Genomic DNA, 15,586 nt, shown 5'->3' on the forward strand with positions numbered 1-15,586 from the left:
TATGGTCAAATTCAGATTGCCAGCCTGGTAATGCAATCGGCCCCACTGTATTGAAATCTACAAATGTCTGTTAAAAGTTTACCGTATATACTTGACTAAATGCCGAAACATTTATGCCCAAAAATTGACTCTAAAATCCTGGGTAGACTTATATACAGCTCAGTACAGTATTACTGCTTACAAAGAACCTGATAGATGCTCCACCCTGATGCCCCATTCACCCTGCCTCAGCAGTGATTCCTGAAAGAGCTGCCAAGTCAGGGAGTGTGTATCTGTGTGTGACAGAGGTGATTCCCTTCTCAATCGGATGTTAAAATCTTCCCCCTCATCTTCCTCCTCTTCTTATCACCAAACTTCATTTCCCCTCCAGTTTCCTTCCTTCTCAATTGGATGTTAAAACCTTCTTTTCCTATCTTCCTCCTCCTCCTTTGGTTCTCTCTCATCACCAAACCCCACTTCCACCTACTTCCTTCCCTTCTCATTCAGATGTTAAAACCTTCTCCTTCAGCACCAGGGAAGTGGTGTTGGGTTTTTTGGAGAAGTCCAGAGAGGGAGAAGGAGGGAGGGAAGTGGTGTTTTCCCATTTAGATCCTTTGTTAAATGCCCCTAGGTTTTACCCTAGACTTAGCCAGGGGTCATGCCAAATTCATTTTAGCCCTGCAACCTTTCCTTGACTTGTATATGAGGTCGACTTATAGTCAAGTATATATGGTAATTCTATTGAGTTCAACATGAATTACAGTTAGGAAGCTAAGGTGCTTTACAGAGCGCCCCAAAAGGGTGCTCTGCCGGTGCCTGTGTTTGCTGCACCAGGGAACCGCAGTGGACAAACTGCACGATTCCCTGGCGCTGCAAAAAGAACCCACAAAAAGTGGGTTCTTTTTGCGGAGCAGTTATGACGCTGCAAGGCGCCAATGGCACACTTGTGGCCTCATTACTGCACCACGCCGTGTGGATGCTAAGCATCTGCGACATCAAAATGGCGGCACCCATGTGGATAGGGCGCCGCCATTTTGACGTACCCAGTATGTCCTAGGGGTGAGGCCTGATTGGACGCTGCGTCCTCAGCCAACCCATAGGATGTACTGGGGGCGTGGCAAAGGCCCGTGTAGAATGGACCTAAGCATAACATTTCAGCCTAACAGTGAAATCCCATATATGCTTATCTGGAAATACACTGAATTAAATGGACATTACATCTACTATTTGGTGCATTTTGTTTTAATTTTGTATCTGTTTTTAGTTTTTCTTAGGCACCCTTGACAGCTTTGGTTAATCAATGGATCTCACAGATTAAATAAATCATGGTTGCACATTTGGAACTGGATATTAAATTATAAGGTCAGGGCAGAGCAGTTATTTTATATAGGATTATGATCTTTGAAATACAGACAATACCACTGACATTTCAAACATGCTTTCTGTACATTTTCTTTTGGTCCAGAAATAGTTTATATTTTCCAGGTCAGAACTATGCTAGGCTCTGAAATTTCAGGGCCAAAATCTGGGGCATAGGGATGACCATTAGTGAGGCTACAAGGAGCAAGCCCTGGTGATGTTATTAAAGATGATACATTAAGCATCAACCACAGTTGTACAGAGTATGTCATTAAATATAAAGCACCAAGTCTAATAAAGCATCCGCACACAGACACACACAGCTTTCAAAGCAGTGCTCTTACTCTCAGATTTCCTCCCTTGTCCTGAGGACTAAATAAGAAATTCCATACCTTGAGGATCAGGGCCATTAACCCTATTAACATTACTTCCACTTCTTCTTCTTCCTTTTTCAAGATCTGTTGTATTTACACATCGTATTTTAAATTATTCTTCAGTGTTATGTAGATAGAATACAAATATGAAGGGGCCATTCTAGACTTGATGAATGCATATAAATTTTAACTCATGATCTATACAGCTTTCCAGGAATGAAACCTTTCTAATACAACACGGTAATCAAAAAGGAATTTGTCACCTGTCCTCTGGCACATATTGATTGAAGTAATGATACTTAATGAAAAAGGTGTTGCAAACTAGAAGATGGCTTATTGAGTTTATGCTGTTAAGTCCTATTTTGTGTTTTATGGGCATATGAGACAGGACAAACTTGTTCTAAATTGAATTATGTTCCTAATTCCTCAAACATGCAAGCAACAGCAATACTGTTATTAGCACTCCAACAGCAATAACATGTAATACTAACTTCAAGTATGGTCCTCCAAATGTTGAACTACAACTCTCATAATCCCTTCACACCAGTTATTTTGACTAGGGCTGATAGGAATTGCAATCCAATAATGGTTGCTCACCTGTTTGATCCAATTCTAAAGCAATGAACTGGGGAAAGGATGAAATGATTATGATAATAATAGTATACAGTCTTGTCTTACCCTTGCCAAAACTACACCTGAAATAGAAATCTTAAAAAATAAACACATTTTTCCATTTCAAATGTTTCATTACCTCAAAAATATAAAACAGCATACTCAACAACTTCCACTTTTCCCTCCTACTCTTCCTCCAACTTCATCTTCAATAATGAACCAAAATTTATTTCACTGTCAATCATTACAAGTGTAAATTTGCTGTGAAGTACTGACTGAAAGGTTGTGTTCATAACATTCAAAACATACCCTTCCAAAAATGTGTTTGAGCAGATTAGGAATGGAAAGCTTATTTGAAAATCTTTTTAAAATAATAATAATAATAATAATAATAATAATAATAATAATAATAATAATAATGGTTTTAAAATGGCTTTCATGAGTTTCAGAAATCATGATAAAGAGAGTCATCAGCTGATGAGTATTTTCACAGGCTGGTACCACAGAAAAGATGGTTACTTGTATAAAAACTGTTGTTTTCTGTGCAAAACAAACAAACAAACAAACAAACAAACCCTCCACATGCAGCTTCCCAACTCCAGCATTTTCTGCACAGGAAATAACATAGCAATAGCAATAGCAAGTACATTTCTATTCCACTTATCAGTGCACTTAAGCACTCCTTAAGCAGTTTACAATGTGTAAGCTAATTGTCCCCAACAAGCTGGGTACTCATTTTAGCAACCTCGGAAGGATGCAGTTGAGCTTGAGCCCTTGGCTGGCATTGAACTCGCAACCTTGTGGTTTGTGAGTGAGTGGCTGCAATGCAGGTATTTAACCTCTGCGCCACCAGGGCTCCTAGCTGGACAAAAATATTATGTTCTGTGCAAAAATGCTGTTTCCCATGCAGAAAATTCTGTTTTCTGTGTGGAAATCCTATGTGTAAATTTTATGCAGAATAAGTTTCAAACTAAAAATAATATTTGAAAACTGCATGCTTTCCTAAGACTTTCTTGCAGCAGTAAAAATGCTAAAATTACTTGATTTCTTTGAGAACAAAATTAGTGCATTCCTAGATCAAACACAAGTAATGTATGTAATGAAAATTTACAGGTTTCTTCAAATATGCCTTCTTTGATTTCTCCTCTTGCGAACCTAACTTTGTACACTAGTTTTTCTGATAAGCTATAGAGCACACTGTATCTATCCATCTTTGTACAGAAAGGCCTTTTAATGATTTCCTTGATTTCACAGTTTCTAATTTTGCAGTAAACTGACAAAAATGATGTCTTTGGAAATCTTTGATTTTCATTTTGACATATGGATATTAATAATAAACTTCCTCTGTACTATACATACAATAAAAATCTGGATTACATCAGTCTTTCACTTCTGCTTAACAGCACATAACACAGACAAATTCCACTCACATGGTAATGTAGGTATCTACAAAAGCGGTCAATGGCCATCATAGGAGTGAAGCGAGTCATTTTTTATTTGGAGTATAACAAGCTGTCTCTACAGCTAAGTAGTTTTTCCTTTTTTAAGAAAAAGATAAATAAATAATGCTACTGTATGTCAACATCCACATAAATGTTAAGTGGAGAAGTAGATTTGCGCTGACCTCAAATCGGAGTGGAAAATTATGTACAAGTGTCAAACACATAAGTTAATTAAACCTACAGTCAATTATAAATCTGAATTTACTAACTAGAACAATAAAAAGGATAATGATTGAATACCCTTGTGATAATCCAGTAAGTCTATCTTTGTACCAATGTAACAATTATTAAAATAAAACCACTCTTGATACAAAGCACTATTTACTTTCAGAAAGCAGTTATTTCAGGCACGGTAAGGCTTGCCTGTCTCGCTAGCCTGTTACATCTGCTTTCCCACTACATTTAGCATCTACCTTCAACAGCATTGCAAATGGCACAGTTTAATACACTAGCAAACACACCAAACTCCATGCAGCACTTCATGAACAGGCTACTCTTGACATTGTAAAATCAAAACTGCATCTCCAGCAACTTATTTATTAAGGCCAGCCAGCATTTTCTGATTTGGTACTCCTGATAAGAGTCAGTGTGATATAGTGATTTGAGTACTGGACCAGGATTCCAGGATACCAGGATCTGAATTTCACTCAGCTTTGGAAGCCCACTGGGTGACTTTGGGCAAGTCACATTCTCTCAGCTTCAGAGGAGGCAATGACTAAAATAAAACCTTATGATAAGTTTATCATCAATCTGGTTTGATGTGAACACACATAACAGCTACAAAAACAACCTGTTTTGTTTTGATTTTGCTTTAGAGAAGCTCTTTGGCCTTACAGAAGTTAAGAATAAAAACTTATATACACACTTACATACCAGGAGGTAAGCCACATTGAACTCAGGTTCCTTCTGAGCAGGGAGACATTTCAGATAGCACCAAGTATGCAGAGGGGAACTGAACAACATGTTCTCTAGTTGCAGGTTATTGGCGCTGGCACTGAAGTTTATGATTAATTTCTCAAGAGAAATTTTGCTGAGTGACATTTTTCTTCCTGGTCACTTCTTTTTGGACCAGACATCTCACCAAATGCTGTATAGCAGGCCACACCATTTGGCTGTCAGACTCTATCCCTTAATTCTTACCAGCCACCCAGAGGAGTTAAATATGTTTCAAGCGGTAATCTATGCAGATTTACATCATCCATCATCACTTTTGCTGGAGCAAGAGATGATGATAATGACAATCAAGATGTAAGAGGACTGTAAAACTAAGAATATGAAAATCTCTGCCTTGATATCACTGAGTTTTCTGCATCCCACCTTTCCAACCTTGTCTGCTATCGAACTACGAGATTTTGTTTTCTATCAATACTGAACTTCACACAAACAACATTGTTCCTGTTATGTACATTAAACTGAATAATTTACATCATCTATACAACTGGTTCTTAAAGCATATGTCTGTAATTAAAATGATACACATTTGAGCCAATCACAATTTAAAACATTTGCACTTGCTTTGACATGAGAAATACCCTATAAACTTTACAAAAGTGCAAATACAGTAATTGAGGAGAGAAGTGTTTATCGCTTGGTTTATTAATTCAGCTTATCTCTCCTAATTTAAATTTCAATTTGTGCTGCATCCTGATCTTATAAGGTTTTTGCTGCCAAATTTGCTGTCCAAATACAGCCCTGGTCCATCCCCACTTCCAGGAGCACAGCTCACAGCTCTTTTTGGATCCAGGAGTTTTCTGGCTTAAGAAAAGGCCGCCTGAGCACTCCTGGAAGCAGGAATGCACTCGGGCTGTATTCAGGCAGCAAATTCAGCAGCAAAAACCTTCTGCTAAGATCAGGACGGAGCCCAAATAGAAATTTAAACCAGTAGAGGTAAGCCAAATTAACAAGCCAAGCAATAAGCTCTTCAGAAACTTGAGTCCAACAAATGTTTTCCTATTTATTTATTTATTTATTTATTTATTTATTTATTTTCCACATTTCTCTCAGTAGTGAAATCCAAGGCTACTAACAATACAGATTGAAACTATACAAAAACATCAATAAACATGTTAATGTAAAAGTTATTTTAAAATTAAGCAATTCATAAAACTAACACATTAAACACTAAATATTTTTAAAATTATTAAAAGACTACATACAAACCTTAAAAACATCACTGCCCAGCATTAAAAGCCCACACTTAGTCAGTTTGTAAAGGCCTGATGACACAAAAATGTTTTGAACTGCCAATGGAAAGAAAGCAAGAACATGGCCATCCTGGACTCTCTAGAGAGGAAGTTCCAAAGTCTAGGAGCAGCCACAAAGAAGGCCCTTTCCCTTGTTCCCACCAAATAATCCTGATAATGAGTTGAGACAGAGTGAAGGGCCTCTCCAGAAAATCTTAGAGCTCTAATGGACTCATAAAGGCAGATACCATCCTTCAAATAGCCTGGACTCAGGAGGTATAGGGATTTGTGTGCTCCTTGTAGCCAGTGCCAATTAACAATCTAGTTTCTGAACACTTTTCAAAGCCAATCCCACATACAGCACAATCCAGTAATCCACATAGGATATAACCAAGGCATGTATTACCCTGACCAGAAGTGCTTTCTCCAGGAACATGTGCAGTTGGTGCGCTAGCTTCAATTGTGCAAATGTACTCCTGGTCACTGCTGAAATCTGGATCTCCAGGCTCAGGGCTGAATCCAGGAATACCCCAAATTATAAACACAGGTGGGATCCTTATTTTCACATCTGACTTTCAGCTGACCAAAAGCATCTCTGTCTTGCCTCAACTAAGCTTCAATTTGTCTGTCTTTATCCAGTCCATTACAGCTGCCAGGCACTAGTTTAGCACAAAAACAGTTTCCTTGGAATTAGGAGGAAATCAGTAATTGAGCTAGGTATTCTCAGTATACTAGTGACTCCTTACCCCCAAACTCTGGACAACTTCTTCCAGTTGTTTCATGTAGAGCTTAAATAGCATGGGGACAAGACTGAACCCTGATGGACTCCACAGGCCAAGTAGTTGAGCTGGAATCTCCTAGTACCACCCTCTGAGAACATTCTTCCAAGAAAGAACAGAAGCACTGAAGAACAGTGTCTCCAAATATCATTCCAGTAAGGCAATCCAGAAGGATCTTGTCCACACCCTCAAGCTGCATAAACTGTAAAGTATCCATCAACTCTGGACAACCAAGGGCATCCATTGGACCTGTATTAACTCTGGTATTGGAGTGAATCTGAATGATTTTATCTGCAAAGTAGTGTGCAAATTCTTTGCAACAGGCTGTTCCTATATTTCCACCCCTATATGATGCTCAGGAAAGCAGTCCTAATTTGTATAATGTCTGCCTCTTTGTGAAAAGCAAACACCACAAAACTTCCATAGGTGTAAAACTCTGTTTACTATTAACTTTCTTGATATTCTGACAGTATATACTTTTTTTTCTGCAGGCATTTTTAAATATGCATTTCAAATGTGTCAGTACTTTAGCTATAGCTGCTCAAGCAAGGAGCATCACATCTCTCCCCACACTTTTTTTCAATGTCTTGAGAAGCAACTTGTAGTCTTGTTACTCTATCTTAATCAGTACTTTAAGAACTGTCTTTCCCTCAGAAATGATTTTGCTGACCTTCTGGAAATTATGAATAGTGTTTTTCAGTGCCAATTTTCCACTTGCAGGATGACCCCTGATTGGTAGGTATAAAAGCAGCAGACTCCAGCTCTTTCAGCATCAGTGAAGCATTTTATGTGATTAGACTTGTTGCTGGGTGCAGTATCTTTAAAAGCAATTTCCTTTCCTTTTGTTTAGTCTCTCAAATTATCTGCTAATACTTATTGATTCTATTAACCTTAAACATCTATTCAAGGGCATTTGAGTCCCAATCCAGCAGGTCCTTATGTGTACACAGCTGTCAAAGCACACAAGAAGAGGCTATGCCACCAAAACTTCCTTTATTCACACCACTATTGCAAACATCAGTCCTTCCCAACTTGACTGCATGCATCTTTGGGGTTAAAACAGATGAAAGAGGACCTAGTCAATACACTTAAACTGAAGCAGCAACAGCTTAAAACTATAAAGGCGAATTAAAAAATGGTGGCAGCTAATCAGTCATTTACACCAAGATTCAATTGTGTTCCTATAAATGGGGGAGAAAAGCTCATGTGATTTGACCATTAATTATAATCCATATTGTTTGGATAACCATCTCTGTTAGAAATACTGGCTTCTATAATTGGCACCCACACAAAGTCGTCCAGGGAAGGAATCTCTTCATAGGAAGTTTGAAGTTTGGAAAACAAAGGGACATTCTAGGAATGGAAAGAATATTCAAAAATATTTTTAAAGTGGTTGGAAAATGTTTGTTTTTCAACTGGTGGGAAACTCTAATGAGGCTAAGATCTTCAAACCTTTTTCCACACTTTTTTTTTGCAACAAAACAAAAACAGAATTTTCTATGTATCAAACGGTGTTTCCTACATGTTTTCTTTCCAGCATTTTCTGCACAAAAATAATATTTATTGATAAAAATATTATTTATTCATAGAAATATTAGAGTTAGAAAATGCTGTTTCTTGAATAGAAAATGCTTTCCCCTCCCATGCAAAAAATACCTGTGAATTTTGCACAGAATAAGTGCCAAACTACAAATGGTCCTTGAAAACTGTGCAGCTCTTGAAGGCTTTCTCATAGCATTAGGAAAATTGTTCGAATTACTCAGTGCTTACTTCAAGAATGAAATTAGTCAAATACATCCCTGTCCAGTTCTCATATTCACCAACGGGGTATAATGTATGCACGTAAGTTCTTGTAACTTGCCACACATATATGATGGAATATATAGCACTGTGAAGTAGTGTGTTATACAAGTGAGAATGTTGGGCTGGTACTTGCAAGATCTGGATGCTGGTCTCCTCTGAGTCATGAGAATCATTGTACCAGTCATTCTTTTTCAGCTTGACCTACCTTGCAGGAATGTTGTGAAAAGGAAGGGGAGGAGAAAAAAGTGCCCCACGTACTGTCATGACTTCACTGAAGGAATGTTCATAATAAATGTAATAAATAAGACTAGAATCCTGCTGGATCCATTCACACAAAACAACACTGGTGAAAGCATGAAGAAAGAGGTCAAAGATGCACCAGCAGTGGGAAAGGGAATAGAAAGCAGGGAAGGATGCTGATTCTGTGTTGATTGCTTGGCTCTCAGCCAAGGGGCTCTGAGGATGATGACTTACACAAGCACCTGCCCATGGCACAGCTGATTCTCTAAGTCATCCCCTCTCCTGTATCTTCCTCTGCAACCATCTCTGTGCACCAACATGATTTTAGCCCAAATAAAATAACAATAGAAATCTGATCCCATTGGTGGTATAAAAACCACTACTAATGTTGCTGGTTCTCATGGCTTCAAGTTCCTAGCTAGGATTTGTTGCAGCTATTCAACCCAGTTGTAACCATTTCTTCCATTTAAATCAAAACCACATGTTATTTTATACCAGGCTATGTCCAGGGCAGCTTACAAGAATCATTATAAAACAATAACAGTAAAATCAAATAAATAAAAAATGGCCACAAGAACGATTAACCAGGGAGCCCTGGTGGCACAGTTGTTAAATGCCTGTACTGCAGCCACAAGGTTGTGAGTTCGTTCCCAGGGGCTCCAACGTCGACTCAGCCTTGCATCCTTCTGTAGGTTGGTAAAATGAGTACTCCACTTCTTGGGGGCAATTAGCTTATACGCACTGTAAACCGCTTAGGGAGTACTTAGTTCACTGATAAGCAGTATACCAGATATATACTGGTATCAATATTGCTATTGCTATTAAACAACAGAATAAACACAGGAGTTAAAACAATTCGCTAGACCGATTATTAAAAATTAAATGTTTGGGCAAATAAGGAGGGTTTTGTCTGATTAGAAAAGAACATCAGAGTTCTCTGAGGAGAGAGTTCACCAGTCTATTCACTGTAAAAAGAAGGCACATTCATAATAGCCATACACCAGTTGTTGTTACATGTAAGGCCTACTCCTTTGCTTCTGCCCAGGGACACTGAAGATGATTTACTATACATTAAGGCTGCAGTCCTCTGCCCACCCAGCTGGGAATAAGGCATTGCATGTATGCTAAAACAGGGAGGATCAAATTGGGACAGCTACCTTCTCCTGTCATGGACTAGCCTATTGTTGCTGTCATATGCTTTCAAATCATTTCCAGCTTATAGCAACCCTGGTGAACCTATTATAGGTTTTTTTTGGCAAGTTTCTTCATAGGGCTTTTTTTACTGGTATCACAATACATATCGCTATTCCCCAGGAAAAGCTATATCTGTTACCAATATGAGGTACTAAAGAAGTAACTGACAAATTCTCTTGATGTACACTTGAGGGTGGGTTGGCAATTTAATTATTCAATATATTCAGAAACAGACCTTAAAACCTTGCTGTAATCACATACCTCCTTCAACTGGAATTTCTTAATTGTTCCCTAATGAAACCTGAAATTGCAGTCATGTTATGAACTGTGAGTGGGTTAGTGATGATGGTGGTGAATACAGAACTAGGCATCTAATAATTTAGCAACTTTGATGCACATTCTGAATGGCACTAGGAAGTCATAGCTTCTAAATTATTCCAGCCCAGCAGTAGGAACTTTGACTCAGCCACACCCACAATGGGAATGCAGTGATTAGACACTGATTGATATTGGTTGGGAAACAGGGATCTAGGATTGAAAGAAAGCAGCCAGAGCATCTCCAAAATAAAGACCATTATTATGTTACACTTTTAAAACCAAAGTGCTTGTTTCTAAGGCCACAAATGTAGCTCTCACAAATAAAATTGTCTATTTAAATACAAATATTTACATGGGGTTTGAATGTGGGAAGAGATAAATACAATACTCCAAAGTGTACTAAAAAAGTGTAAGTATAAAGTCACTATGGACTACAGTGCAAGCCTCCCTGGCCTGCTTAACTAGTAACTGTTAGATAATACCAAACCACAATAACAGGTAACTGCTTCTCAGAGAAGATAGTGTTGAACTAACATATTTTAGCCTTAGAATCACAGTATGCACAACATGATTCAAATGTGAGTAGAAATCATGTAAAAGTAACTTCTGGAGAGGTTTATTTCTTTCTTCTTGTTAAAGTCTACTTGTGTTGTATATAACCAGTCTGATTCCAATCCGATTCCAATCAATGAAGGTTGCAATGTATATTTTGCTTCCTATTAACCAACTGCTTTTCTAAGATATACCCATTAGGTATATCTTATATGATATATATTGTATGATGTATATTATTTCATGATTGCTATTTTTAAAAGTTTGAAAAACAGGGTAGATCTCAATTCCTCTTGCCTCCCAAACTGTTCATACAATGCATATTTGGTATTTTTCAACATAGCTTATATGAGAAAAAAATTCCTATTTCTTACCTACATTTCCAGTCATTAAGTATGAATTCTGAAAGTCCATCATCCCCATTCCAACAATGTGTATAAAATCTTCAATCACCTGCATTAGTTCTACTGAGCCTGGATAGATCTAAAAAAATGAAGGTCAGACACAGAATAACCACAAGACCTCAAGCATACAGTGAAACCAAAATAACAAGCATTCCCAGCATAACAAAATTAACAGAACCCAGAAATCTCACTCTAATTAGTATTTAAATTATAATGCTCTTGTTTGCTTGATGTTTATGATGGTATGCTAAACAAAGCATCAACTCAGCTCTCCTTCGTCTTCTCTTGTCCATCAAAAACATTAATGGTGGGGCAAGGATTTTTTAAGAGCAAGTTGGAAGGGGAAAGGGCTAATACCCCTTCCTCACATGCTGCAATCCCCACAAACCTTGACTCCTGTGTCTCATGTTAATTGTGAACACAAAGAAGATGAAGAAGCAAACAGTGCATTTAAGCAGTACAACTACTGTGGCGTGAGAAGCTAACTTTGTAGGTGCAGTATTTTTTAGCAAGAGGGTTGGAAAAGATTTCAAACAAATGGTTTATCCCATGTGGCAGAAATGGTTCTTGTTTGGTGTTTGGACCCCACCACAAACAAATATTCTAGCTTTTGACAAATATTTACCCCATCTAAAAACACATGGGAGTAAATCCAGACTGGCCAGTCCATGAACAAAAGAGATCCTTCTTTTCACAAAAGGAGGCTCCTCACCACAGCAAGTCAAGCTCTTGGATCTCTTCCATCTCCCTCTATTACCCCATGTTGTCCTGTTCTCATGATGTTCTCATTGGCCCATGCTCAGGAACACCTTTCAGTAGGCAATGAGGTTGCAGAAGGAAGGAGGAATTGTGGAGAATTTCCCCCTTGTGCTCTGTATGAGCAGAACTCTTGCTCAACCTTCATCTGGAGCCAAACCTGCAGCAGTGCCTTCTAAAATGATAAATCCATGCAGAAGGACTTTTGAAAGTCCTCGTGCTAAGTCCCTCTATTCACAGGTCATAAAATATGTATGTGTGGTTTATGAAAGACAATGAATATTTCACCTAATCTAAACAATGGCAACTTGTGGAAAGTGAGCTCTTTCCAGCTAAGCAATCTCATTTTGTTTTCTTTCAAGCACTCTGAATTAAACATGTGCAAACCTAGGAGAATCTCATCCTATTGTCTGTAGTGACTCTACAGATTGTCACTGGGTGCAGCTGTGAATCTCAGAAAAAATATGTTCCATGGTCCTTTTGGTAGTAACTTTCTCCTGACTTTCTGTCAGAAAGGTATACATTTTTTCCTGATTATTTATTCATTTAAAACATGTTCCCTTTCATCCTGCCCATTAATGCCAGGGACCTTGCAAACAAACAAAAAGATACAAAAAGGTAAAATATGCAGGTCTTACCATGAATTTCACAAACAATATAAAACACCGTATTAATAAAACAGCAGCTGGACTAAAATGCTCAATGGCACAATGGTTTGGCTAAATAAAAATACTTCAGCTTAAAATACACATATGACATTTCAGTTTTGAGGAATGTGTATGTGTGCACGAGTGCACCACAACAGCCTTTAAAGGCTGAGTGGCCAGACTGAATGCCTCAGTCTGATCTGATCTGACTCACAATTTCATTTCATGCAAGCCCTAATTTTCAAAGCCCTTTCCAAGCAATCAGCTCTGATCTCTGCAAGTGTAATATGCCCCTTCCCCTGGAGGCTGCTGGATGGGCAGGAAGAAAGGGAGACAGGAAAAGAAGCATGATACACACAGAGAGAGAAATTGAAGATGATTATAAGATAAATAAGGGTCTGCCTATGTTGGACTTGCCCAGCACCAGCATGGAAGTGCTGATGGCCTGCTTACAAGGGAATAGAGTCCTTAGTAGAGAAAAAGTTGTCAACCCTTCTTCAAAAAGTGCTGCTAATGCTACTTTAAACTATAGCTGAGTACATTTCTAGCTATGTATATATCTAGTTGAGGTATGTATATGTCTAGCAGTGCTACAAGATCTCTCTACATACTGATTCTACAGACTAACACAGCTATATCTTTAGTTTTGTCATACAGTTTTTGTTGAAGGTTTGTATTTTTATTCCTGGAGAAGGGAGTTTGTGGATTTTGTATGTCAGGTATCAAACACCATCGCCAGACTTGTGTGTTATGTACCCTCGTCTGGAGAGGGTGAGAATGTCATTTGCTATAAAAGCAAATGCTCTGAAATCTCAAGCCAATATCAAATGAACAACTTCAGTACTTTCAAAGCAAGAAACAATGACTTAAGGTCTTCTGTTCCGTTCACAACCAATGTATATTATTTATATATTTCTTTCTTCTGTGTACCTGTGCCTGAATATACAATGAAGCTAGACAACTGTCTCTAAAACATCAGTCTTTCAGGTTTTCAGAGCATAAGAGCTTAGACTCCCCCTGTATTATGTCTGTAAAATATTTCTGAATGACCCTTCATCAAAATGGATTCTGGGCAGTGCAGAAAGGTATGGATAAAATTAACCACTTTGACATAATTACTGTGCAAAGCACCAACAAAGGTTAGCAAAAAAGGGGGGTGTCTTTTTTACAAAAAAGAAAAGAAAGGTAGCATTGCCACTTAAAATGTGAGAGAAAACAAACAAAGCCATAAGATGACATTGCTGATGTCAGGATTAGATATGCTCCTTTTGGGTTATGGCATCATAGAAGTAGAGAAGGGCATAACTGTTAACTTTCCAAAATATATACATATATACTTGGTTTAAGGCTACATCATTTCTGTATTGTTACTATAAATAACCTGCAGATTCAAAGTATAACATACCTTAATGTTGTTCTGCCTACTAGACTAGCTTATTGTTCATGACCTTGACAGTTCAAGTAATCAAAAAGACAAATTCTGGAAAACTCTAACTAGATACAGATTGATAAATACAAGAAAAATACAGATTCTTCAATATTCTACAAAGATATAGGGGCTGAAACAGCACATTTCTGTCAGCTTTTCCTTTACAAATCTATGAGCAGTACCTCTTCTGAGGAAGTTTTCAAAATGGGACCACCTGATTCACCAGGTTGGTCCTCTGGCTGTGGCAGGAAGACGGAGATGTTCCCCTTAGTGGTCTGGCGGCACCGGTCCCATATGGCGGCACGAGCCTCCAGGTTACGGGGCCGGCTGGCTGATCCCTCGGTCTACATGCCCTGTGAACTACAACTCCCAGGTTCCCTTGGGATGGTGGAAGTGGCCCAGGATTAGTGGCTGCTGGGGCTGCAGCCCTGTGATTGGCCAGGAGGCCGGGGGAGTGATCTCACCTGGCTTCCTGGCTTCCTATTGGCCAGCTGGCCTATGTAGTCCCTGGCTGCACCAGTGTTCGGTGCCATTTTTGCTGGCTCCCCACCCTCCCTCCCTCCCTTGTTTCAGGGTGGTGATGCACTGTCACAGCTTTTCAAGGGTGGCAGTGATATAGGTCTCAGACCTGGTTTCCTATGCTGTGGAGCACTGGATTGGCAGTCCAACTGGAACCCAGAGGTGCTTACGGTTAGCGATGTCGCCAGTGCAAGGGCATCATCGATTCAGCGTCCCACAGTGACATGGGGCGAAGATGCACATATGTGCATAACTGGCTCCCAAAGTGTGGGCTCACTTTAAGCCAGTTACCCTTCTGCTATTCCAAAGCCCGGCTGTGACCAGGCAGTTCGGTTCATCGACCAACACGTGTTGGTGGATAACAGATCCAGACCTCATGCTCTCAGGTCAACCCTCTTTTCCTCTTGCTGTTCTATTCAATAAAGTTGTGGCCTTTTTTTTGTGCCAATTGGTTGTCTCTTGTGTTATTTGTGCCTTCTTTTCTTCCTCAGCAATGGAAATATTAAATCTGCAATGATTAAGCCTCTTCCTCCAATTACATCAGAGACTTCATCAATAAAAATTGAAAGTACAAATAAAGCAGTAGTCATTTATGTGGGAAAAGCTGCCATATTGGGTTTTTTCCCCCAGTCATTAGTGGTGAGTAAGCAGTTATCTTCAAAGATTTACCTGTTGTGCATCTTCCCATTTCTCTTTATTCTCTTCATCCAGAAGGTTGCTAACTATTTGAAAGAAGTTCTGAAAATGAAAGAAAACAATGAACTTCTGTGAAAAGAATCCATAGCATGTAACACAGCAAAGGCTCGGTATGTTTTGGGGTGTAGGATTTGTAGCTTATATCTGATCATAAGGAAATGAAATAAATGAATTCATAGAATCAGAGTTGGAAGAGACCGCAAGGGCCATCCAGTCCAACCCCCTGCCATGTAGGAAACC

The 15,586-nt window shown here is 38.9% G+C and overlaps 1 protein-coding gene across 4 annotated transcripts in view; it reads right to left on the reverse strand.

Moving 5' to 3' along the window:
• The window catches only part of LOC149311395 (adhesion G protein-coupled receptor B3), a 640,955-nt gene that overhangs the window by 333,946 nt on the left and 291,423 nt on the right, over window positions 1-15,586 (reverse strand). For all 4 annotated transcript variants that reach the window (XM_089530992.1, XM_089530991.1, XM_089530988.1 and 1 more), the window contains 2 exons: window positions 15,320-15,388; window positions 11,270-11,378 (listed from right to left, as the gene is read on the reverse strand). In XM_089530992.1, the coding sequence (XP_089387118.1) occupies window positions 11,270-11,378; window positions 15,320-15,388 (178 nt within the window). The remainder of the gene's footprint in view (window positions 1-11,269; window positions 11,379-15,319; window positions 15,389-15,586) is intronic.

This window comes from Sceloporus occidentalis, unplaced genomic scaffold (assembly GCF_023333645.1).
Source record: "Sceloporus occidentalis isolate IW3139 unplaced genomic scaffold, rSceOcc1.0.p SCAF_6, whole genome shotgun sequence".
Lineage (NCBI taxonomy): Eukaryota > Metazoa > Chordata > Lepidosauria > Squamata > Phrynosomatidae > Sceloporus > Sceloporus occidentalis.